The following is a 27,692-nucleotide window of genomic DNA, read 5'->3' on the forward strand; positions in this document are numbered from 1 at the left end:
TTTGCTGCAATGGCTCGTTCAACAGATCCCCTGGTAGTAGGAAGAGTGATAGGCGATGTTATTGAAATGTTCGTGCCTTCAATGGACATGGCTGTCTACTATGGATCCAAGTAGGTCACCAATGGCTGCGAGATCAAGCCCACTGCTACTATTGACCGCCCCAATGTGCAAATTGCGGGTCGACACTTCGACGAGAGTCTCTATACTCTGGTACCCATTTCACCAATAATTTAATTCCATCACCTCTGGTTTCATAAAATGAGTATTTACATATAAATTTGTTATGGGTCTTCTATGAATGCATGCATTTACATTTGATCAGGTAATGACAGACCCAGATGCTCCTAGTCCAAGCGAACCCAACATGCGGGAATGGGTTCACTGGTATAATAAATTCCTTTCCTTCTCCTTTCTTCAATTTATACAAACATGCAGGAATGGCTTCACTGGTATAATAAATTCCTACCCTTCTGCTCTCTTCAATTTGTATAGACAATACACTAAAAAGACAATACACTGCAAAAAATTGAAAGAGATACACTCTAATGGTAATAATATTTGGTTATTATTACCAGGCCTGATATGCACATCGAGGTTGCAGAGTTCATATCTCCAGTTTTAGTATTCTAATATGCATGCTTGAGCTTCACAGCCTCTGCAATCTTATCAAAGTTTCTAGTGCATATTAGACTAGATAGGTCTGATTTTATTTGGTAGTGCTCACATTCAATTATAACTTGATGGTGTCTAAACAATGGCACCGGTTTAGATCGTGTTGTGACATTGTCCATATTCAATGAACTCACTGCCTTTTTCCATATTCAATGTACTCAGTGCTGCCATAAAATGGCACATACATAGAAGCTGAGTCATTCCCATCCTCACATAGAGTTGCCAGCACTTCCTCTTCCTCCTTTTGCATTTGTACTATCACCACTTCATTGCATATTTGCCACACCATACTATTTAGTATTTTTATATGGGCCAATACACTGTCCTAGTCATCCCCAGCTGTATAATGCACAGTTGTACCATTGTAACACTAACATAGGCACCAGAAGCTATGCTACTACAAAGGATTAAAAGTAAAGTAGGATGCTAAGACCTTAATGTCTTTGCATGTCAAACACTATGTAATAAATATTCAAGTTTGCACATGGAGTTCATAGGTTCAAGGGTAAAACATTGAGATTTGTGGCCAGCCCTAATAGATTCAAGGTTGTTTGCTTCTGGACTGTAACACTATCTAAGAAACATTTTGTTTGCTCATTGAGTCTGTTGATTCAAATTTAAAATCAATATTATCTAATAAAGAGTTTCTTTTCAGCAAGAGCTAATAGATTCAAGGTTAAAACATTCAGGTCTGCAACTAGAGTTAATAACTTAATAGATCCATCTCCAAGGTTAAGACATCTTTTTTTTTGGCCTGGGAAACACTATCTAATAAATATTCAGTTCGAAATAATAATCTTTGGACAATCAAGTATTATTTAATAAATATTTTGAGTATTTTCAAAAACCTAGCGATCATATATTCACTTTTAAAACATTAAAATAACAGTTTTTGTCTTGTCAAAATACCATATAATTGGTACTAGAGAATAATAGATTCAAATTTTTGAATATGAGGTTTGCACACAGTTATTATTTTATTCTAGTTAACCAAAATAGATCTGGTGAAAATGGATCTATTATTTATGGTAGTTCTTTAAATTTGGTATCTCAGTGAACTTTGCACCCAGCTTAAAAATAGATTGATAAAGATGGATATAATGCTGGTTGGTATTGGTAATGGGAGTTTATTCATAGTTTTTCTTATAATTTGGTATCTCTTTGAGGTTCGCTGCTGGTTGATGGATAGATCGTAGTTCAGTTGGATCTACTCTAATTTTCATTTCGCTTTAATACATCATGGATGGCTTTAATACATCATGGATTTTTGTGGACTTTAATGGTTAAGAAAATTCTATCATAGTGTATTAGAAGATGGTTTATTTATTTATTTTCTCCTGTCTTTTGGTTAAGTCGATATATTCTTTGAGATTAAGATGCTTTTTTAATAGGTTTGATGAAGATTAATGTATTCTAGTTTACTAGGTTAATATTTTTTGTTTTAGTAATTTTTTTGTTCTCATCATCTTAAAGATAACATGAAGTTAAGATGAATCATTTTAGGTCTAAAGTTTTTTGGTTTTAGGTTTAGTTAAGATTAGTCTCTTCTAGCTTGTGAGATTAATTTGTTTTGTTTAACTTTTCTAGTTTTTTTAATTGTTTTACTTTTTTAGTTGTTTTTACCTAAGGTGATAAACTCCTAAACCGAGATCTTTTTGTCAGTTTTTTTAAATACTGACTTTTAAGCATTGAGGTGTGATATTTTCGAGGTTTAGATAGATTTATACTATCTTTAGGTTAGATTAAATGGAACTGATATTCTTACGGATTAGATAGATTTGTACATTCTTATGTTAGATTAAATGGAACTATGTTGGATTCTACTAGGTTATTTACAGTTGTTTTAAGATAATGGTCAATAAGTTGAATAAATAATAATTTTTGTTTTTGTATTGGTGATCCCACTCAGGATAGTGACTGATATTCCTGGAGCCACAGATGCAGCTCAAGGCCAGCTAGCCTTTTCACTTGGTGGACTGTGTGGATTACATAGTACTTGGCCTTCGTTCCTTCTATTTTTTACAGTTCAAAATGCTGTTTAATTTCATTATTTTATCTCAGTGGTTGAGTTTACAAGTTTTTGCAGGGCATGAAATAGATATTCTGTGATTTGTGACATGATGTACTTTCTATCCCATTAACTATTTTGGTCATTTTTTTTTTCGCATGCTTTGTAATACTAAGTACTTTTCCTGTCTATCAGCGGAAATCATGAAGTTCGATGGGTGCAAAGGAGTATGCTTCTGGATACCCTTGCAAAAGGATTGCCTCTAGGAACGATCAGATTTATAGCTAAAGTTGTTTCCATTCAACAGTCTACAGATTCTTATTTAACTATAGTAAAACTGGGAGATGGAATGCTTATCAAAGCTAAGGTAGCATCTTAAATCCAAACTTCTGACTCCCATTTGAAGTAGTAAAACTTGGGCGTAATTCTGACAAATTACCTGACAGTTACACTACAATAAGCCTTCTGAAGCTGAAGCTGAATAATTACATATCCTTGGAATGTAACAATGTAACATAGTACTGAGCCCCTCTAGAGACATCCTTCTATAGACTTTGATTCTCAAATGATATTTGAGGCATCCCTGTTCTCCTATGTTTTTTACCTGTTTTCTATGGAATGGGGATGAGAACAGGAATGCCACAAATATCATTTGATGCATCTCCAGTTTTGTGGGAACGGCTCATTGGATGTCGCTGGGAAATCCCCTACATGAAGGGACCATTCTTAGGATATTCCTAGCAAGAAAGGCACTAGTCTACCATTCCTGAAATTTGGTTCTATGTTGGAGCCATTGGTGAAATTCATTTGCTTGCCAATTCTTGCTGGAAGATAGAGTCATAAACCTTTGGCCCATTACAATGTCAACCTGCAAAGACAATTAAAGCATTGGATAAAGATGCACCCTTTATACTACAACAAACCTTTCATAGGTTGTTTGAGACAAATAAAATGCAAGCTGAGTTGAGTTCACTGTTATATATCCATAACTAGAAGTTCCTCCTCAACTGTACATTGTATATATTATAATTATAACCACTAACATAATGATGGCATGATCTGGTGGGAAGCCTTCATTAACTGAATTACATTATGTTATATGGAATTGTCTTGATTTACTATCGAGTACTCACATGTCTGTTTAAGGTTAAAAAATTAGTAAACTGCATTCAAATGCATGCTAGTCACATTATTTTCTGTGGACAATTATATTGCAGATAAGTAGGCATTGTGTTGTTGGACAATTGTTCAACTTATGAATAATTACAGGTAACCAAAAAATTTGGTTTCTCTGGTAGAGAACTATTTAGCAGAAAATGAAAATAGCTTGCTAGTCTTTGCTTTCAGCTAGGACTAACATCCATTGAGTTTTCTTCGATCTTCAAGACAAACTATTTCCACTGTTAAAACTTAAATAGTTATAAGGTAGAGGGTAGGCAATATTTAGCTGGCCAGAAGCCAAGACTACTTTATGTAACCCAAAGTATAATCGTGAACAACTATAGCTTGTATTGAAACACTTGCATATAGGCAATGAAGCACATAAAGTTCCATCGTAAGTTTGACATGTACATAATCAAAATGTTTGCTATTAAATAATTTAAGAATCAATACACATTTTAGCCTAGGAGACCATGACCATATACAATGATGAGAATAGAAAAATTATTTCCCAACTTAATATTCAACCTCAGTTTGATTTTCTTGTTTATAATCCAGGAAACCATGGTAAGAAGGCCTGTAGATCCGGAGGAGGACCTCAGAATGATGGCTCAAGAAGTCCGTGATTATGTGGAAGCTGTTCTGAATAGCCTTGCTGCAAATGTTCCCAAAGTAAGACATCCATGTGGATGAGCACACAATACAACCATACAGAATCTCAGTGTTTATTCAGTCCATGATACTTGAATTGATGACTTGATGATTTGCAAGCTGTGGTGCTTTGTCAAGTTGAGAAAGACAAGGATGAAATGCTGACCCAACTTTATAGCTCAGTCAAGTAAGGTTTAATGAAAAAATGTGGTTAAGGTACGTCAATAATTAGTTTGATTATTTTCCCATTTCTGTATTTTTCCAAACTGATTTTGATTTTCACTTGAAATCAGGTCTCTTGGGACTTTACGAAAGTAGTGTTTTTTGTCATCCTCTATAGGTGTAGTAAACACCTATAGATTGGAGCACCGTACACTTGAGCTTTTGGGATGCCTTTTCAACTTTTTGTTTAAAAAGGTCCTACATGGATTTAAACTTGGATCGATCCCAAGAGAACTTTTGACTTATCAATTCTATATTCCCGTGTTGATATGTACATAGTGTGGGCTCAGTAGCAACACCTTTTAACCTCAATATCAATGAAAATGGAGCAACTATGAGCCCTTTTTTGGTTCCTTTTTATCAGCACTCTATTTTACTAGTTTATGTCTGTTTATTTTGAATTTCAATTTTAATTTTGAATTTATAGACAGACTGTGTTATTGGTTTTTTTGATCAATACTGGTTTGCTTTTCCTGCTTCTGTTGGCATTTTCCTCGTTGAATTGGCGAGGGTTCTATATTTTTCCACTTATATTTATTTGAATTTTAATTTAGTTTAATTTTGAATTTATAGACAGACTCTGTTATTGGTTGTTTTGATCAATACTGGTTTGTTTTTCCTATTTCTCTTGGCATTTTCCTGATTGAATTAGCGAGGGTTCCATGTTTTTCCACTTCTATTTATTTGTTTCCTTCTTATTTATTGATTGGGATTTTGTTTGTTGCAGTATTCATGGGCAATGTGAAGTTATCATGTTTGATATTACTGCACAATTGACTTACAAGAATGTCCCAACGTGGCACAAAGATCTCTGCAGTTATCTCTTTTGCAGAGGGGTTGGATATCTAAGTAGAAATGAAGGTTCCTTAATTGTGTGGTGGCACAACTGCCTGAACCGATTAGCTAAATATCTTTGTGAATTTCAGGGTGTGTGAGAACATTCCTATTGTTCTTTGTGGAAACAAGGTTTATGTGAAGAATAGGCAAGTGAAAGCTAAGCAAGTTACTTTTCATACAAAGAAGAATCTTCAGTACTATGAGATATCTGCAAAAAGTAACTACAACTTTGAGAAGCCATTCCTGTACTTGGCACGGAAGCTCTCAGGGTGAGCCTTTAATCTAGTTTCTGATGCTCCCTAACATGAATGTTATATTAAAAGATTTGCATTGATTCTATAATGGGTTATTTTTATAGGGATCCAAACCTTCATTTTGTGGAGTCACCTGCTCTTGCTCCTCCTAAGGTTCAGATAGACCTTGCAACCCAGCAGCAGTAAGTAGAATGTTATTTTCTTATTATTTTTTGTTAACTTTTATTGAAATAATTTGTTCCATTTCTAAAAGATTGAAACTTTGGCTTACAATCTTTTATGTTGTCAGGTACGAGGTAGAACTTGTAGCAGCTATGGCCCAACCCCTTCCAGATGATGATGATGATGCTTTTGAATAGCTTTGTTAAGATGCTTTTGCATATTTAGGGATTGGTGGATTCAATTAGTTTTGTATCATTGGAGTTTTCTCTTGAGTTCCAACATTTAATTCTGATTTGTATTTGGGGCTTAGAATAGCATTATCGCATCTCTCTATATGTGATTTGGGTACTATGTAGAGGTTTTCATCGGTGGAGTTGGCTAAGCTATCTTAGTTCAACTCCATTACAGAGCTATTTTTATATGCTAAGACAGTTTTTTTCCGTTATATACTCTTGCACATTTTGCACAAGAACTTTTTGTACTCTTCAAATATTTCAAGAATGCTCAAGTGCCTTTCGTTGTGTACTCTTGGGGGAAATGCTAGTTGTGATGATTGTTGCTTGTAATATATTATGGCTTGTTAAAACTTTCTATGAAAATTCTAGCTATGTCTGAGGATTTATTTTAACTTTGAAATTGGTTTACATAAAGCTTGTACAATGAACAGCTTACCTGCTAGACTATCAGAATAAATGATATTATAAAGTAAGCGCTAATACCTTGTATACAAGCCAAAGCCTCCCTTTGCAATATTGTTTTCATCCGGGACACGTTCTGTTGCAACTGTCAATGTTTCCATGGTAAAAACAATTGGTTGACGCTACGTATAGCCTTTGTTTCCATTCAGAGCTCTACAAATTGCAATTTCTGCAATGCGAACTTGAAATTTCTAACTTCGATTAGAAGTCGTGCAACATCCGTATGGAAAAAAGATTGTATTCGCAATAACATCAAGAGGAAAGAAAGATGCATGTCCTCTAGAATGGATCTTCACACTGAGACCAATGCTAATGGTGTTGAGAAACTACTGTGCAATGGAATAAACAATGTTGAGGTGCAGAACAAATATATTTTGCATCCCCAGGAGCAACCCAACATGTCTCAGGTATCTTTCTGCGAGAGCATTCCACTGGTGGATCTGAAACACCTGGATGGCCCTAGCAGAAACACTGTCATACAACAAATCCAATGTGCATCTCAGGAGGATGGCTTTTTCCAGGTACAACCTTCAATCTCCAATGTCCCAAGTTATGATTTTTTTTGCGGAAGGGATTGGATTCATGAGGCTTTGAATTTTGAATCTCATAATATCTCTAAATAGACTTCCAAAATCTCAATTATGAACTTTAATTCTTAAAAAAAATTATGTTCAAATTCAGTATTAATATGGTTGAAGCTGCATGATATGATCAGATAGTGAACCACGGGGTACCAGAGAGGGTGATGAAAAACATGATGGGAATCGCCAAAGAATTCTTCGAAATGCCGATGGAAGATCATGCATGCCTCTATTCAGAGGATCCAAAGCAACTGGCTCAGCTTGCTACAAGCTTCAATAGTCACAAAGATGAAGCCCTTAACTGGAGGGACTATCTGAGACACCCTTGTTTTCCATTACACAAAGTCATTGACTCTTGGCCTAAAAAACCTGCAATCTATAGGTAGCCATTAAACCTTGTGTCAACCGTTAAAGCAGCAATCATAACTCGTTTGGCTTAATATAATATTGAAGCTTTTGTTACAGGGAAATTGCAGGCAAGTACGTTGTGGAGGTGAGGGCACTGTGTTTAAGGCTGCTGGCTGCAATTTCTTAAGCTCTAGGACTCCATTCTGATTACTTGAATAATATTTTTGGGGAACACCGACAGCGGTTAATTGTAAATTACTATCCACCATGCCCAAACCCAGATGTTACCCTTGCTTTAAGAAGCCATTCAGACACAGGTGGCATCATTGTTCTAATGCAAGGCGATGTCAGCGGTTTGCAAGTACTTAGAAAAGGGAAGTGGGTTGTTGTAGAACCCATTGCTAATGCCTTTGTTATCAAACGTAATAAGCGAGTCTTCCTCAGTTAAAATCAAAATAATTCAGGGGCTACATAAGAAACCTCACAAGATTTTGATAAGTGCTCAGTTAAATAATATTTGTGATGAGTCTGTTCAAAGTATTAATTTTCAACAATGATCAAAAATATTATGAAAAAGAAGTTAAAATAACTAGGAGGGCATAAAAATGTTCCATTACAGATCGTTCAAGCGAAAGAATACTCACTCTATAACACTGTGTAATCCAGTTCTAGATATCATACTCGCTCTATAATACTACGTAATCCAGTTGAGCGATGAAGCTATATTTTTGATAACATGATTGAAGCATAAAACTAACACATACCTGCCACCAATGAAATTCCTAAAATCTTGTACAGTTGATAACTGTGGCTATCAAGCCTGCCTGGGTATTCTTGTGGGTATGTTGTCTGTTGAACACATAAAGGTATCGCCATTTCATTAATTGGGCTCTCGATTGATTTCTGCATAAAGATTCCCATTGTCTAAATCTAAAGTTGTTTCCATTCAACAGTCTACAGATTCTTCTTTAACTATAGTAAAACTGGGAGATGGAACGCTTGTCAAAGCTAAGGTAGCATCTTAAATCCAAACTTCTGACTCCCATTTGAAGTAGTAAAACTTGGGCATAAATTTAGTAATGAATTGAATCCCCTCTTGCTAAAAAAAGGTAATATTAATAACCCATATGCGTTGGTTTCTATCAGACAGGAATTTCTGTGGTGGTTTCTCTCATACACGAGTACTATTTGTGAAATTTGAATGTGAAACTACTTTGAAAGAACATTCAAAATGATTTTATTTATTTTTTTTTAAATAATTTTTTATATTGTCTCTAGAGAGACAAATCAAATTGTCTCTTAATAGACAATAATTCTTGTCCTTATAGAGACAATAATAATATGTGTTCTATATTGTCTTTATAGAGACAAATTTTTGAGACATTATATTTTGAGACACCCGCTTAGAGACAATATTTAAGACAATGCACAAGTTTCTTTTTGTCTTAAGTTAAGACAATTGACTCAAATATTGTCTTAAATATTGTCTTAAAACCCCCCTACATGTAGTAGTGGCATCAAAATCCAACCCATATTACTTCAATTGATGAAGTATTTATACAATTTCCTCACAAAATATCTTGATAAAAATATCAAGAGCTATTACAAATATCTGAAAACTGTATTACAAAAATAGAACACAAATAAAGGTAACTAAAACTATTTGAAGAGTTCTAGTACTGTCCTTGAGGATTTTTTTAATAAAGAAGAGAAATTCGAATTTCGTTGCAACTCATATTTGATGAGGTGGCCTCCAAGTCACTAACTATCTTTGAACTTTTTCCTCCCGAAATTCTGAAAAATAGGGTCATGTAATACCTTTGTGTCTCCCAAAACATAATAGATGTTAGAAACGTGAGAGACGTTTTTGTAAATGATTATGTTAGCAACAAAAACCTATTTCATGTTTTGAAAATTTGTTCCCCCCTACTCGGAAACTGCATTTGAAAACCCTGGCTAAAATAAGGAAACTTCTGGAAAACATGCTTGCAAAGATTCATCGAAATATCCCAAACCATAACCTCTGTTAATCTGAGGAACAAAAACCTCCTCCAGTTTCCCAAGATTCATCTTTGTTTAGCCACCATATTCTCTGCAAAAAGGTGACTAAAACATGAAATTTCTCGAAAACATGCCTTCAAAGATGTAATTGTATCTCCAAAACCATAACCACTGATAGAAAACTGAGAGTGGGTTTTGTAAATGAGGATGTTATAAACAAAAACCTCTTTCCATTTTTGAAAATTCATTTTCGGTTGTTTGTAAACCATGTTTGAATTTACTTTATTACATCATTTAATCATGTTTAAATGCATGACTAACTAATAAACCAGCTAATGAGACTTAAATTTACATTTTGAGGGTGCATTTTACTCTTGCAGACCCATTTATTATTTCTAAAGTACTAAAACCTATTATATCATCAAACTTAAATTATCAAAACTAATCATGTTACAACATTGGCTCCAATGGGCACTGCTTCCCCTTGTGGGATGTAGAGAACTAGTAGACCAAATGCCTTTAGTGTTGGGCATGGAGTCATACCATAAAACCATCAACCACTAATTTTCCATCTTATTTCGAAATATAACGAATCTCCATGGATCAGTGTTTTCATTTGAATACTCTGCTACTGCAAAATACACACTACAACCTACAACTGTGAAATGCAACCATATGCCTACACTAATTCAGATACTCTTTCATACTGAAATCTGAAAAATGAAAATTTCTAAAGACTAAAAATATAAGTTGATATATCATATACTCTTCAAATCACACCACTCATAAAAATCGAACACGTTGATATACTACATACTGAAACTCAAAATATCTATTTAATCCCCACACCTCTATCTAACTGAACTGAAAGAAATTACACTATTAGGTGTAATCAGCTTTCCAATGTAACCAAGTGCGAAGTGGATTTATTGACAAACCATGTTGTGAGGAGCTGAAAATCTGAAGAATATATACAATATGAACATAAAATCCCATGGAAAACCTATACTCAAAGGTGTACTTTAAAATTTGCATCCTCTGTAGACAATTTAAATTTTTGACCATGGCTGAGAGGGAGAGACATATACTACTGATTGAAAGTATCAATGAACCTTGCATAGCAGTAAAGGTAGCTGAAATTTCGAAACAGTCGGATTGATCACCCAGTGGAATCGCCATATGACAAAGTGGAGTCACCAGGTGAAAGAAATGCAACCAATAATAAATGTCTACTCCTTGTTCACCATAAAAGAATAGATCTAATCTTTATCATTCCCTGGAGAAATATATATTCGTTACTCCGCTCCCCGGCAAGGACGCCAGATTTTGTAGCTGTTTCCCATAGGCAGTCCTTGGATGCAAAAACTATGCCAGGAAACCAACTCAACTAGCCTTTAGGTTCAAGCCGGTCCTTGAAACAGAGGGGGCTCCATCAGTTGTTACGAGACTTTGTTTAACGTTGTTCACCTGTCACTGAACAAAAGCCTTTGAAGCACAATGGCTAGATTTACGGTTTTATTGGAGATGGTTGGTGATCAATGACAATCCCTAATCATGATTAAAGGCCTCTCTTATAGGGTCTCTTCTGAAAGTGTCATCTTCGAGCCTGACAGAATGACTTAGCTTTTTCAAGAATTATGGTAGAAGAATGTAAGGGGATTCCTAATAATTGAGCAGTCAGACTAACTACTTATAAACTAGGGAAATTTAGATGTGTGTAGAAGATTTCTACAACCCAACAAAAACATATTCAAAGGTAACAGAAGGCCAAAGTGAAATTGATTCCAAGAGGAGCTATTTCAGACAAATAGTCTAATAAGCTAATCTCTTTCTAAAGGTTATGATTTTGTAGGGAATTATAGGGAGATTAAGACTTAATCTACCTTACCCAAACCTTCCTACAATTTCTTTGAACATATGTAGAAACAAGTTATGAAAACACTAGAAAGACATACAAGAATTACAAAATTTTGTCATAACTGGAGTTGGAAGGCTTTCATTAGAATTCTATAAGAGAAGATATTACATAGTTTAAGAGCCTTGGCATCAAAATCCAACCCATATTACTTCAATTGATGAAGTATTTATACAATTTCCTCACAGAATATCTTGATAAAAATATCAAGAGTTATTACAAATATCAGAAAACTGTATTACAAAAATAGAACACAAATAAAGGTAACTGGAACTATTTGAAGATTTATAGTACTATCCTTGAGGATTTTTTTTGATAAAGAAGAGAAATTTAAATTTGATTGCAACTCATATTTGATCAGGTGGCCTCCAAGTCACTAACTGTCTTTGAGCTTTTTCCTCCCGAAATTCTGAAAAATAGGGTCCTGTAATACCTTTGTGTCTCCCAACATAATAGATGTTAGAAAACTGAGAGAAGTGTTTGTAAATGATGATGTTAGCAACAAAAACCCTTTGATTTTTTGAAAATTAGTTTCCCCCTACTTGGAAACTGCATTTGAAAACACTAACTATGAAAAGGAAAATTCTGGAAAACATGCCTGCAAAGATTCATCCGAATATCCCAAACCATAACCTCTGTTACAGAAAGGAGAGAGGTTTTTGTATAATAGAATTGTAGGAACAAAAACCTCCTCCAGGTTCCCAAGATTCATCTTTGTTTAGCCACCATATTCTCTGCAAAAAGGCGACTAAAACATGAAATTTCTGGAAAACATGCCTTCAAAGATTCATTTGTATCTCCAAAACCATAATAGCTGTTAGAAAAATGAGAGTGGTTTTTGTACATGAGGATGTTATAAACAAAAACCACTTTATTTTTTTTAAATTCATTCTCAGTTATTTGTAAACCATGTTTGAATTTACTTTATTACATCATTTAATCATGTTTAAATGCATGATTAACTAAATCAACCAGCTAATGAGACTTAAATTTACATTTTGAAGGCATATTTTACTCTTGCAGACCCATTTATTATTTCTAAAGTACTAAAACCTATTATATAAGAAAATTTAAATTATCAAAACTAATCATGTTACAACAGCTGCTAGAACGAGCAAATTATTTTGCCTCCTCAATTTTGCTAGTGATCCTAAAAATTCGGTGGGAAACTTTTGACCATATTGTTTAAATAAAATGAAAAAAACATAAAAAAGGGGTGGTGCGCTGCCACCCCCAACGAAATTGTTATATGATCTAGTCAAACAAGGTGGATGGGCCACCCAATGGCGGACCCACCCAACCAAATGGCACAACATGGCAGAATATAATGGGTTGACAGGGTTTGAACTCACGTCGACCAGTGGCCAACCTGCCCAATGTGGCAGCGAAATAAAAAAAAAACCAAACTAAACGTGCCTCTACCACCAAATTGTGTAAAACACCAAAATCGTTATGTAACCACAGGAAATTTCAAGTGAGGGCAGGGTTGGAACCACCGACCTCCCTTGCCCAACTTAACCCTGCCACCAATGGCCCAAGTGGCTTGTCTTTGTATTGTTTGTGAAAAAACAAATATTTAAACCCAAACATTCATTCACCTGGGACAGAAGAGGCAGCGCTGAACCCAATAATAGTGAAATTCTGAAGGCATGTTTTTGAAGACATAACCATTTTGAGAATATTCATTTTGTAGAAGCTTGAGGAATCTAAAATATTCCCTTGCAGGCTGATTTTTTACAAAGGTAGAATGATGCCAACTTTATAGTCATTTTTATCAAAATTTTACAAGGAGCACGATGGTCGACTCAAAATGGTCATCTGAGTAGCCAGATTTCAGGGAGTCATTAATAAGGAATCTTTGGAGAATCTTTGAGATTCCTGAGGGTCCAGATTTGACAGTGTCAGAAAGGGGTCAAGTTTATAGTTGTTTAACATGATTTCGTCCCACAAATTCAATGATGATGTCTGTTTTTGTAACTAAGATTTTCATTTTCATGCCATCCCCGGAAGTGGAGGTATATGATGTAGTGATGCTATGTCTTTCTTTTTATTTGCTAAGATGATGATTTTGTTGTTGAGATCCTTGTTACCGTTATGTTGAAAGATACGTGTATGCCATGTCATATGAGAATTTATTATCTTGTCATGCTGAAGGAGGGCCCATATGAGTGAGAGCTCTTATAGGAGAACATCTCCTGGAGGGAAATCCCACTCTATTTGAGGGAGTTTACCCTTGTAATGACAAATATGTACCATGTACTTAACATCATTCTTCAACATTTAATGAAGCAGCCTCCCCACTCTTAACATCTAGCCCGTAGACGTAACCCACACTTGGTGAACTTCATTATCAACTTGTTTGTGTTCTTTGATTTGATGGTTGTCATTATTTTTCCTCTTCTTTAAAGCACGCACATACGGTTTTTCATACTCTTTCACATGCAATTTTGTTAACATCACAGAATTAAAAGATCTTGGTTAATTCTAGTAGCAGAGAGAATCCAGATCAAACTATGAAAGCAAAGTGCCTATGGAGTCTCTGGTATTCTCAAATCCATCTTAAAGGGTTAAAAGACATTATGGAGTGATGATAAATAAAGGAAAATCTTTGGATGTAATTCTAGAAGAAATTTAGGGAAATTTGTGTTACTACAAGATTGTTGCAAGATACCTCCATTATGCTACACGAAACTTCTACCAAGATTATTTCTCGAGTTAACCTGCCAAATTCCTAAACTAATAAAATGAAAATGTTGGGGGAATTTTTTATATTAATTTTAATTTTTTTAGGATTAAATCTATGTGGAACCAACTTGAAAGATCTTCATTAGCATGTGCTAAAATTTAGCAGAAATTTACAACTAAAAGCCAGAAATTTCAGAACAATGAAGTAGTAAGTTGATCTAAATACTAAAATTCCTCACCTAATATAGTGAAAATGCCATGGGGTGAATTTTTTTGATTAATTTGAATGTTTTTAAACTTCAACATAAGTGGAATAAACTCAAAATAGGTTCATTAACATGTGCTAAAATTCAACAAAAATTTATTACTGAAACTAGAAATTTCAGAATTATAAACTAGTAAACTAATCCAAGTAACTCAATGATGAATATGAATTTGTAGAGTTGTTATAAGGATGCTTCATAAATTTAACTATATGTATGACCTAAAAATCAAATTATTTCAATCATTTAACTAATTTAAACTACAACAAGTGAAGCATGAATACTAAATGCAAAAATACAAAATTCAAGAATAAGATATGTAAGTGACTAAGAAATGCAAACAAGATAAATAAATTGTATAGTAAGGACCTGAGGCTCCTAGGATGGCTAATCCCAAGGATACTCAAATTCCTATGAGGGAAACCAAGCCTCAGAAGCTGGAAATGAAACTAAACTTCATTACTCAGATCAAATCAAGTACATCCCTGCTATAAATGAAAGTAGAATTGCTAAATAACAATTTTTCTTCACAAGGCCAAAAATTTCATGCCCCTGGGAGCTAATTTGAATTGGTACTTATACAATTTGATGACGAAGCATCCCCCTTGAGAGGAGGAATCTTTCCCCTCCAAAATCCCTCAAAATGTGGATCTAGTCCTCAACAACAGGAATCTTCTTTAAGTACTGAGTTTTGATTTCTCTTGTAGCAGGGAATACATCCCTAGATTTTCTCAAACAGTGGAGCTACAAAATTTGTTCAATAATTGTATAATATCCTATTCATTTGTTGTTCCATCAAAGAAAGTTCCGAAATTCTTTCATTCTACATATCTTCAAAATTCGCTCAATATTCTCTCAATATTCTACAAGTTAATTAATATTAGGCACATGATAAGAAATTATCTCTAAACCTTCCTAAGAACTTATTAGAGCTAAGAAAACAATATTAAGTGTAAAATGAGAGATTTAATATAGCGTTTATGTGCCTAGGAAAGGTTAGATGGGCTTTATTTTGCACCGAATTGGGAAGCCCATCACTAAGTTCCATTGAGGCCTGTGTGCTTGCTTATGTATAATTTTTTAGGCGAGTGGGCCATTGTATTGATACATTGTAAGACCAAAGTTCCCATGTGATTAGGCTACATAGACTATGTGGTAAAAGTTCAGTGAGCCTAGTATACATATTATGTAAATACAATGGGATTAACATAATACCACCATGGTTGTAGACCGAGGTAGAAAAAGTGTATGGGGGGCTAGGACTCCATGATCATAAAAGTGCTTTGATACATTATAATATTATAGTATATCATTAAAAAATGTAAAAGTAAGGGGTACCATTCCTATAAAATGGAGGTTCTCCTATTCAATGGATGTGGTTAAGTGGGGACAAGTTTCTATATGTGAGGGCCTGGAGGGTAATTAGAGACTCATAAGGGTAGTAGGAACTCTTGGAAGCCACACGGTCTGGGAAATACATGGTCGACCAATTTGGTCACCCTGGAGGTAGTGGTATCGCCCGAAAAGAAGGGGGTGCATTAATTGAGTGCGGGGAAAATGGGGCATATGAGATTATTGGTTAGAGGTTGTTATGGTTTGGTACCTTGGCCTTATTTGTATTTGGTTGTGGATATGTACCTGGCTTTAGCAGGCGTTACCATCATGGAGTAATGTCCCTAACTCGAGGGTGATTGAAAGCTAAGAGAGCACGAGTAACATGGTATATGGTTGGATGGTATGTCTAAGTCATATAGCTAGTCAACGAATTTCATAGATAAGTGCTTGAAACTTGTCATCTACATGTTTTATGTATTATCTATCATGTTATTTTACTATCTTGTCATTCTATATGTTTGTATATTGTGATTATGGTATCAAAGTCAAAAGCGGTGGCATTGCCTCAGTTGGGATACAAGGGGGTGTTACACAAGGCATTATTCTTATTGTATCTCTTTGATAATTCTTTTTCTTTTTTGGTAGGTAAGCACCCACGGGGGATTAGAACCAGTGACCTATCGCAAGGAGTGTCTTAACAGTGCACCCATTCACCGTCAATCCAAAGCCCCATGGGCAATCTCTTTGATAAATCAATATATATATATATATATATATATATATATATATATATATATATATATATATATATATATATATATATATATATATATATATATCTTCCTCCCCCTCCATCACCATGCCACCTAGTTACCCATCCCACTTGATTCCCTTACCCTTGAACCCTCCCACACCGACAAGATAAGGAAAAAAAAACTCTCTAATTTATTAACCTTTTAGCATCTATTAAATAATTAAATTGTATAAATAAAAAATAAAATAATTATACATGAAAACTTAGAAATATTATTATACCCGAAAGCATTGTATGTTTTCTTTTTCCCATTTTTAAATAACAATGTGAAAAATATTACATAGAATTAGATTTTTTTTCTATCTTAAAAGATAATGCCAAACATGTCAACAACTCAAAATAATTTAATAGCATATATGATCAACATCATTACCAACTAATTTAATAGCATACATGAATTGGTACTTATACAAGTTGATGGGGAAGCATCCTCTTTGAAAGGAGACAACTTTCCCCTCGAAAATCCCTCAAAATGTGGATCTGGTCCCCAACAATAGGAATCTTCATTAAATTTTGAGTTTTGGCTTCTCCTGTAGCAAGGAACACATCCCTAGATTTTCTCAATCCTGAGATTCAGTGGAGCTCCAAAGTTTGTTCAATAATTTCATAATATCCTATTCATTTATTGGTCCATCGAAGCAAGACCCTAAATTCTCTCATTCTAAAGAACTTCAGAATTTACTCAATAGTCTCTCAATATTCTGCAAAATAAATAATATTAAGCACATAATAAGAAATTAGCTCTAAATCTTTTAAATCTTGTTTAGTTGTCCTTGAATGTTGGCTTTGTTCGTGGTGTTATGTATCTTGGTCAAACATAGTTTGATTTTCATTTGCATTATGAGACAAGCCCCATGTGACGTCAGTGCATGAGGAGAAGAAGGGGAGGATGGGGAGGATGAGGCCCATAGGACCATAATCGAGCCCATCAATAAGCCCAAGAGGTTGACGAGTCATTTCACTCGTATGTTCCTCTTGATATTCAGAGTAAATTTCAAAACCTTGAGACCATGGCATCTAGAGAAAGAAATTTCTTCTCATATTCAGAGCTAGTGGAGGAATGTGGGCAGTGGATTTTGGATACTAGCCAGGCTGAAAAGAGTAGTATCTTTTCATTATTTATTTATTCGAAAATGAAAACCTTGATAGGAAGTATTCTTATGGAAAAATAGGATGATAGGTATAATGTTTTTCCTAGCCTTGATGATGTGAAAATAGAATAGCAGAACTTGTAGAATTGCTCTAAAAAATACTAGTAATGGTAGTAGATAGTAGAACTATGCACTGAAACTTTGATTTTGTTAAGCAATACAATCTTACTCTCTCTCTCTATATATATATATTAAACACCACTATGAATTAATTATTTTTTTGATTAAATATTAACTTCCAAACTGTATCAAACTCCCGATCACTGTACAATTTTTTTAGTTTGAAAAAGTAAAACATGTTATTGGAAAAAGTGTAGTATTTTTTCATTAGTTGTTATTGGAAAAAGGAAACCTTGATAGGAAGTATTCTTATGGAAAAACGAGATGATAGGTATAATGTTTTTGCTAGCCTTGATGATGTGAAAAGAGAATAGTGGAACTTGTGGTTCTATGTGGAGAGGATGGACACTTTCATTGCTCAAATTGAGTGTCATATTCCATGCACTAGCACAACGTCTACGCCTCTAGGATCTAGTGCGAGAGATTAAACACGTGTCACATCTTCTGATTCATAATTGTTAAATGTTGGTTGGTATGACTTCTTATGATTCATAATTGTTATATGTTGGTTGATATAACTTCTTTTGATTCATAATTGTTAAATTTTGGTTGATAGTCTTTTGTGGTATGATGACTCCATAAACACTCCAGTGCAGATTTTACAGTTTTTGTAGTTTTAGAGTAACAACTCTATTGACAGATGGGCAAAATTATATAGTTTCCCAATAGGCAGGTTGCTCTATAACTCTACTGGCAAATGGGCAAAATTATATAATTTCCCATTCGGCATATTGCTCTATAACCCTATTAGGAGATTGGCAAAACTATATAGTTTCACATTCAATAAATTGCTCTAAAAAGTACTACTAATGGTAGTAGATAGTAAAACTATGCACTGAAACTTTTTTTTGTTAAGCAATACAATCTTACTCTTTTATATATATATATATATATATATATATATATACACCATTATCAATTAAATTATTTTTTGTGATTAAATATTAACTTCCAAACTGTATCAAACTCCCGATCGCTGTACAGTTTTTTTAGTTTGAAAAAGTAAAACATGTTATATGAAAGCAGACTTTTCCATTCGTAAAAGACAATCTAAAACAAACTCCGAATCATTGTACAATTTTTTTAGTTTGAAAAAGTAAAACACGTTATATGAAACCAAACTTTTTCATTTTTAAAAGACAATCTAAAACAAATTAGATAAAGGTAGACATTTTCTATTTTTGAATGTCGAAAGAAAATACACAACTGACCTATCCTCCCGACAGACATATATATATATTTCACAAAACATAACTATAGACTCTAGACTCTAACTAACCAGAACTCTGACACAGTCGTATGCGGCAGAGGGGATTCGGTGGGTGGACCTGCAACACCGGGTCATTTACCATAGTTATAAAAGGGAGCAACGCTCTCCATTCATAATCAAATTCAGTCCATCTCTATTTATTTTCGAATAGAAGAAAAGAAAAATAGTGAGTTACAGCCATGGAATCCTTTCCGGCGTTAGCAGTTGCAGTACTAGTGATCTTATCATACGCGAATAGTATTGTTATTGTGCGTGCAAGTGATCCAGATCCTTTACAAGACATTTGCGTTGCTGATATGCAAAGCAATGGTAATGTTTCCATGTTGTAATTATGTATGTCTTGTGCGTTTGCGAATGTCTGCTAGCTGATCATGGGTGAATAACATTTTATATATATTTTGAATTGTGCAGTTATTGTGAACGGGTTTCCATGTAAGAATGCGATGACGGTCACAGCAGACGACTTCCGGTTGAGGGGCCTAGATAAACCAGGAGATACCAGTAACCAGTTGGGATTCGTTGTAACGCCAGGTTTTGTAACGCAGCTACCAGGCTTAAACACCTTGGGAATTTCGTTGGTCCGCCTTGATTTCGCTGCTCCTCTCGGCCTCAACCCTCCTCACACACATCCGCGGGCCACCGAAATCTTGGTGGTGATCGAGGGTACTCTCTTGGTTGGCTTTATCACCACTAACAACACTCTGTTCTCCACAACGCTGGAGAAGGGAGACGTGTTTGTGTTCCCTCGAGGTCTTGTGCATTTCCAACAGAACATTGGCCCTGTCAACGCAGTGGCCTTCTCTGGACTGAACAGCCAGAATCCAGGAACTCAGCAGGTTGCGCCGGCCTTGTTCGGAGCCTCTCCTCCTGTTTCTGCCTCTGTGCTCGCCAGAGCTTTCCAGATCGATGACAAGCTCGTCCAAATTATCCAAAGCAGGTTCACATCCTCATGATCTTGATCCGATGCTGTCATAATACTATTCGCTCTTTCCTTCCTTCAATTGAGGTGGTATTTATATAGTTAAATAAAACCAACCTCCCGATGTTGTTATCTGAGAGAGGTAATTATAATAGCAATAGTTTTTCATAATTCAAATCTGACGCTGCGTTTGATACACGATTGATTGACAAAGACTTGGAAATACATATCAGTGTTAATTTGGATTATGAAATTTCTCATGTTAATCAATATTCAACTGTTCAGAGGAAGAAGTCGTCCACCATTCTCACAACATCCTTCTTTTAAAAATGTAGTCTACTCAAAACTGCAGGAACGGCTTTGATACACCGCCTAAATTACCAAGAACTACATAGATTATAGAAAAAATTGAACAAAAGATCAAGTAATAAACATCACTCACACAGGATTTTTCCACAATTCCACGATCATGTACAAAATATTGAACGAGCAATAGAATTCATTCTTCTTGGACGGCCTCTTGCCATTGTCATATATATCGTCAAGATTAAAGTAAACCTCATTCTATTCTTCTTGGACAGCCTCTTGCCATTGTCATATATATCGTCAAGATTAAAGTAAACCTCTTGTTGCTCCATTGGTAGCTTTAACATCAAGGTTAACATTAAAAATTTTGATTGTTGGATCCACCAAACCTCTTGTTGCTCCATTGGTAGCTTTAACTATGCCAAACTTAGGTGTTGGTGGTAACACTCCATTACCATCCACTTTCAAGTGGGATTCACTAAACTCTTCATCTTTCTATAGATCTATTGTTATATATCCAACTTCCTTTTCATTTTGAAGCATTGTTGCAGTAGTTTGTACGACACTACTATCTTCAACTTGATTACTCCTCCTTACACAAAAGATCCTCTCAAGGATATCCCAAGCCTACTTTATTGTCTTTGCATCCACAAGGAGGGGAAGAATGTTGCCATCAATGGATTAGTTTATGCATTTTATTGCCAAAACATTATTTTTCTTTTTGGTTTCCAACTCTTTCAATTAGATCTCAAACAACTCTTGTTATTTCTTTGACTTTCTCAATGTCTTGGCTTTCTTATTTCTACCCAATCTTTGCTTCACATATGGGTTGAACACTACAAGTCAAACGCTCTTAACCTTTGCTTGGTTCCACTTAAAATAAAATGTGCCACATTAAAATAAAAATCCTTCATTAAGAATTGAATTTTCAGTTTCCCTTACATAAAGAACAAGCTCGTGGATATGATGAACATAATGGATTTACTCAAATATAACACTAAAAATTACTTTTCCTTAAGTGAATTCCATTAAGTGGTGGATTGTAAATGTATTAGAAAACCTGCACAGATGAATCTAGCTAGTAAAGGTTGAACACACAGCTTTGTAGAGCAAAAACACAAAGAAAATCGGAAGAAGAAAAGAATGATTCCTTAGAAAATCGGTTACAATGCTCATGATATAGGATTACTGGGTGAAGATCCTAAGGTAATGCACCATAGTGGTGATCAATGAGAAGACTCAACACCTACAACAAGTTCCAGAGAGAACTAGCCAGTTGTGGAGTGAACGAAGGAGCAAATCAGGGAGTAAATCATGCAGAAGAACTAACGAGTTGTGGAGTTAAAGAAGGAGCAACCAGGGAGTAAATCACTCAGAAGAACTAACTAGTTGCGGAGTTAAAGAAGGAACAAATCAGGGAGTAAATCATGCAGAAGAACTAACCAGTTGCAGAGTTAAAGAAGGAGCAAATCAAGGAGTAAATCATGCAGAAGGAATCTTGCATGTAGTCCCATGCTCTAACTAAGAGTCCGCATGTAGGTGTGTAGTAGTTCCAACACCCCCCCTGAACACCACTATGGGCAAAAATAGAAAATGGGCCCTCGCAACTAAGGCCAAAGGTCACCCAAAATACAGTGCAACTTGTACTAAAATTGAGGAAAGAGGGAAAACCTCAAGGGAAACCCCCCCCCGCAAAATACAATGTAATCAAAAGAAAAGAGGAAGGAAAAACAGTTTCTAAGCAACTGTGTCCTTCACTCCAAGACGATCGCGCAGAGAGCGAAACTTCTGCTCAGTGAATGTCTTGGTGAAGATGTCTGCAGTTTGTTCTGCTGAAGGATAGAACTGCAAATCAATGACCCGATCATGTACTAAGTCTCTGATGTAGTGCATATGGATCTCTATGTGCTTCGTCCGCTGTCGCTGTATTGGATCCCTGCAAAATTTGAGAGTGCTCTAGTTGTCACACTAGATGACAATGGGCTGGTGGAACTGGATGCCCAACTCAGTGAGGAAGTGTTGTAGCCACAGAGCCTGAATGGTGATGTTGACTACTCCTTTGTAGTCAGCCTCGGCTAAAGAGAGAGCAATAGCAACCTGCTTCTTGCTCGACCAACAGATAGGGCCAGACCCTAGACTGAGTGAATATCCGGAGGTGGACTTGCGATCAATATTGTCGCCCGCCCAATCAGAATTAGTGAAGCCAAGGAGATTCAATGCAATGCCTGCTACATAGTGAATCCCAAAGGTGATGGTGCCCTGCACATATCGGAGGATGCGTTTGGCAGCATTCGAGTGTAGCTCATGTGGCTCTTGCATGTATCTGGAAACTTCCCCTACTGCATATGAGAGATCTGGTGTGGAGTGGGTGAGGTACAATAAGCTCCCCACAAGCTGTCGGTAGAGAGTGTTGTCAACTAATGAAATGTCACCTCCATCCTCAAGGCGGACCCCAGACAAAAAAGGAGTCGGTGCTGGCTTGCAGTCAGTCATGTGAAATCTCTCAAGGAGATCCCGTGCATACTTAGCCTAAGAGAGTTTGATGCCTGTGGCATCCTGGCTGATGTCAAGACCAAGAAAGAAGTGTAATGGACCCATGTCTGTCATTAAGAACTTATCATGCAAGGCCCTCTTGACTGTAGCAATTGCTGAAGCCGAGTTGTCGGTGATCAGGAGATCATCCACATAAAAAACTAAGATAAGAAGAGAATCATGTGTCCTGAGCATGTAAACATTCAGATTAGACTTACATCTTTCAAAGTTTTGTGATAAGAGAAAATAATCCATCTTCGCATACCAAGCTCTCGGGGCTTGCATAAGGCCGTAGAGATATTTCTCCAGTCTGTAGACCAAAGATGAATCCTGAATGAAACCATGTGGCTGCTCCATGTAAATATCCTCTGATAGGTCTCTGTGAAGAAAGGCATTCTTCAAATCCATCTGATGTACTTCCCATCACTAGGCAGTTGTAATGGCAAGTGTAAGGCGTATGGAATCCATCTTTGCTACTGGAGCAAAGGTCTCGTCATAATCAATGCCATGCACTTGTTGGAAGCCTTTGGCTACTAGCCTTGCTTTCCGTCTGGTGATTTGCCCATTTGAAGAACTCTTGGTCCTATAGACCCATTTGCATCGGACAAGTTTCCTTCCTAAAGGAAGGGGCACCAGATCCCAGGTATGGTTCTCGAGGAGGGAGTTATACTCCTCCTCCATGGCGGACTCCCAAGATGGATGCCCAGCAGCCTCAGCATAAGACTGTGGATCAGAAGACTGAACCAAATGACAATGTCAGGATGGCGATGGTTCAGTGGCAGTGAGGACAAGAGGAGGCTCAATAAACTCTAAGCTAGTCCTCTGTAGATCAGAATTATCCCCCACAAGACCATTTCTAGCAGCTGGGTGGTCTTGTGCATATATCTCACGTAAGCTCCTTGTTCTCTGATTTATGACAAGGGAATACGATTCACTGCTCGAAGCCCGATCTGGGCTTGGATGTGGATCATCATATGCATACACTAGATTTGTATCTGAAGACTCTATCTCTACATCTGCATGCTCTACCTCGGAATCTGCATGCTCGGTATCTGCATCTAAGTGTACTGAGTCATTATCTCGGACATGAGGTAGATAAAAGGTGTCTGCATGAGGCAATTGAGGTGCATGCGAGAGACTTCCCTCAAATTTGACACTTCGCTCAATGATGAGCTTATCCGTAGAGGAAATCAGGAGCCGGTATCCCTTCACACCATCAGGGTATCCAACAAAGATGCACTCAATGCTCTGTGGATCAAGAGCTTTTCTCTTTTTAGAGGGGATCCTGGCCCATGCTCGGGAGCCAAAAACACGGAAGTGGGTGACCTCTGGTTTGTGCCGCTCCAAGCCTCAAAGGGGGTCTGATCCTTGACAGAGCTATGAGGAGATCTGTTCTGGATGTAGTTAGCACAATTAAGTGCTTCAGCCCATAGCTTACGAGGTAGTGACTTAGCATGCAACATGTAGGAAGCCATCTCTTTGAGAGATCGGTTCTTTCTCTCAGCAACTCCATTCTGCTGCGGAGTGTATGGAACTGTGTACTGCAAATTTATGCCAGAATGAAGGCAAAGGTTCTGAAGTGCTGTGTTAACATATTCCCCACCATTGTCTGTACGGAGGGCTTTGATCTTTCTCTCTGACTGTGTCTCAACTAGTGCTTTGAAATCTTCAAAGTGCGCAAAAACTTCAGATTTGTTCCTGAGAAGATACACCCAAGTATACCGTGAGAAATCATCAATAAATGTAAGCACATACCTTGCTTTGTTGATGGAAGGATGAGGAAAAGGCCCCATGAGATCACTATGGATCAGATCTAGAGGAGAGGATGCTCTGTGAGTCTTGCCGGTGTCAAACTTTTCTCTAGGATGTTTGCCAAGGACACACCCTTCACAAACTCCTTTGGAGAAACTGATATTTGGCAAGCCTTCCACCATCTCATTCTTGCTTAGCTGCTGCATATACCTGTAATTTAAGTGACCCAACCTCTCGTGCCAAAGCCTACTACTATCATCAGCATGTGTAAGCAATTAGGAGGATTCAGATTCAATAAATTCAGAAAATGTATACAGTCTGGCTCCATTGTTTACCTCACCGGTTGCAATTTTGGAGCTGCTATGTAGGTCATATATGTTCACTACATTTGGAGTGAATTCCACTCTCTTTCTGGTGCCAGAACGAGTGATCTGATAAACTGAAAGCAGGTTTACCGAAAGTTTTGGAACACGAAGCACATCTTCAAAGCTTCCGTGTAAAAGTTCCACTCTACCTTTTCCGATGACCTCAATAGGTGAGTCATCTCCCATGAGGATGGGAGGTCCTTTCCATGCATCCAAAGAGAATTAGACTTCCTTTGTAGCATCCATATGATGTGATGCACTAGAATCTATAATCCATGCATCAGGAGAAGAATTAATTGCAACTAAAGCATGAAAATTGTTACCTTTCCCGTGTGGCGGATCCTCAGTTTTCTTTTTGGCGCCTTGAGGGATGTGGTCCCCAAGTTTGTGCTTTTGAAGGATTTCTACCATTTGGTCAATTTGTTTCTTCGTGCAAGAGGATTCTGGGTGGAATCCTCTTTGACAGTAGGTGCATCTGTTTCCTTTCTTCCCTTTCTCGTTTCTCAAGCCGGAGGAGTCATTGAAGGGCTTGGTCTACCCTTCCTTCTTTGGATGGGAATGCGCTTTTCCCTTGTCTTTTTGCTGCTGATTTTTCTTATTTGAATGAGATTTGTGATTTTTATTGTGGCCGCCATCATGCACAACAAGTGCACGCGCTTTTGGAGGTTTTATTTTCCCCATGCCAATGAGTTTATCTTGCTCAAAAATAAGGGACTCCATAAATTCTTTGAGAGAAGGCATAGTGTAGGATTTACCTGTTGCGAGCCTTACTGAATGAAATGTAGACACAAAGCCGGAGTATTCTGGTCCGAGCTTTGACATAATAGAGAGAACTTGGCAACTCTCCTCCTTGGATTTGTCAATTCCACAACCCTTGAATTGCAGCAATAGATCATTATATTTGGTGAAGAAGTCTTCAATTCTGTCATAGTTCCGTGGATCCAATGACAGCAGCTCCACTTCGAGCAGATGTCATTTCATCTCATCCTGTTTCCCATAGAGTTCTTCAACCTTTTTCCAAATCTCATTGGGAGTATTGCAGGCAGATAGATGAAACTGCAACTCTAGAGAGATGCACATGCATATGGATTCGTGGGACTCATCCATACGGTTAAGGTACTTGGATTTCTCTATGGCTGAAGTGGGTTCCACTTCTGTAGCCATGGTAATCCTGTACAACCCTTTATGACGAAGGTATCAAGCCATTTGGTCCTTCCATTCATGATAGTTGTACGGTGTTAGGATCGATGCTTTGGGAAACTCCATTTTTTTGTCGATCTTCGATCTCGCTGTAATACATGCAAAATAAAGTATTGGTGCGCCTTTTATCTAGCAACATGTGGGCTCTGATACCATGTAAATGTGTTAGAAAACCTGCACAGATGAATCTAGCTAGTAAAGGTTGAACACACAGCTTTGCAGAGCAAAAACACTAAAAGAAAATCGAAAGAAGAAAAGAATGATTCATTAGAAAATAGGTTACAATGCTCATGATATAGCATTACTGGGTGAAGATCCCAAGGTAATGCACCATAGTGGTGATCAATGAGAAGACTCAACACCTACAACAAGTTCCGGAGAGAACTAGCCAGTTGCGGAGTGAAAGAAGGAGCAAATGAGGGAGTAAATCATGTAGAAGAACTAACCAGTTGCGGAGTTAAAGAAGGAGCAAATCAGGGAGTAAATCATGCAGAAGAACTAACCAGTTGTGGAGTTAAAGAAGGAGAAAATTAGGGAGTAAATCATGCAGAAGAACTAACCAGTTGCGGAGATAAAGAAGGAGCAAATCAAGGAGTAAATCATGTAGAAGGAATCTTGCATGTAGTCCCATGCTCTAACTAAGAGTCTGCATGTAGGTGTGTAGTAGTTCCAACATGGATGTGGTTATGGCTCACAGTGGCGGCTAGCGCAACACATTCTTTTCTCAATATATCGATGGCACTGCAAGCCAATGACAACCATTGTTGACTATTTCTAGTGATAGTTCTCCTCTTACAGATGATTGCACTCCGAAAAACATGCCCCTGTAGATTCCACTCAACATATCAATTGAAGCTACAGATATCACCAAGATCACTAACTTCTCCTTGTGTGCAAAAATGGTGGCGCACGAATAGTGGTAGCTACACATTTCCCTTTATGCAACAATGGTGGGTCAAGAATCCAAAATGGATTCACCGTATACTTTACAATGTTCACCAAATGCAGATGACATTGTAAGACTAAATATTTTTCTTTTTTTTGCATGATATGACTACGCATTTTCGTCAATGACTGCACACCATATTTCTACTAATTTTACCTTTCCATTTATTTCTTTTAACATAATCTATTACACCAGCCAATTTAATTCTTTATTTTTATCAGAAAATTATTTAACCCAAATTCCATATCTTGTATTTTCAATTTCATATATGTGTACATATGCTTAATTCTATATTAATTGTGATGCAAACTCATTAATATATAATCAAAATGATTGGGAAACAACGGACTTGAAAATAGAGTTATCCAGAAATATCAACGACATTTTAAGTAGTAGACCAAAGGTGAAGGGTAAGTTTTTGAGTGTGAAGAAAACAATAAGATTTTCCAATTTCCAATCTAATCCATTTACTAATATAAAACAAGGCTTTGCATGAAGCCTTTATTAGATTTTTATGTAGTTCA

The 27,692-nt window shown here is 36.5% G+C and overlaps 3 protein-coding genes and 1 pseudogene across 3 annotated transcripts; all 4 read left to right on the forward strand.

Moving 5' to 3' along the window:
* Positions 1–9: 9 nt before the first annotated feature.
* On the forward strand, positions 10–2,714 carry LOC149258009 (protein MOTHER of FT and TFL1 pseudogene; annotated as a pseudogene).
* A 1,691-nt stretch (positions 2,715–4,405) lies between these two features.
* On the forward strand, positions 4,406–6,487 carry LOC149258010 (GTP-binding nuclear protein Ran1B-like). The gene is made up of 6 exons (XM_089396925.1): positions 4,406–4,513; positions 5,142–5,176; positions 5,442–5,528; positions 5,638–5,820; positions 5,910–5,987; positions 6,095–6,487. The coding sequence occupies exons 1-6, from the start codon at positions 4,406–4,408 to the stop codon at positions 6,162–6,164; spliced, it is 561 nt and encodes a 186-aa protein (XP_089253051.1). The 3' UTR covers positions 6,165–6,487.
* Positions 6,488–6,949: 462 nt separating this feature from the next.
* LOC149258011 (protein DMR6-LIKE OXYGENASE 1-like) lies at positions 6,950–8,042 on the forward strand. The gene is made up of 4 exons (XM_089397011.1): positions 6,950–7,186; positions 7,381–7,628; positions 7,712–7,739; positions 7,836–8,042. Exons 1-4 carry the CDS (start codon positions 6,950–6,952, stop codon positions 8,040–8,042), a joined length of 720 nt encoding a protein of 239 aa, XP_089253137.1.
* Positions 8,043–19,327: 11,285 nt separating this feature from the next.
* LOC149258012 (germin-like protein 8-2) lies at positions 19,328–20,101 on the forward strand. Its single transcript, XM_089397058.1, has 2 exons — positions 19,328–19,457; positions 19,560–20,101. The coding sequence occupies exons 1-2, from the start codon at positions 19,328–19,330 to the stop codon at positions 20,099–20,101; spliced, it is 672 nt and encodes a 223-aa protein (XP_089253184.1).
* Positions 20,102–27,692: the final 7,591 nt, after the last annotated feature.

This window comes from Pinus tabuliformis, chromosome 6 (genome assembly GCF_031772625.1).
Source record: "Pinus tabuliformis cultivar Carrire ecotype Pingquan chromosome 6, CPIR1, whole genome shotgun sequence".
Classification (NCBI taxonomy): domain Eukaryota; kingdom Viridiplantae; phylum Streptophyta; class Pinopsida; order Pinales; family Pinaceae; genus Pinus; species Pinus tabuliformis.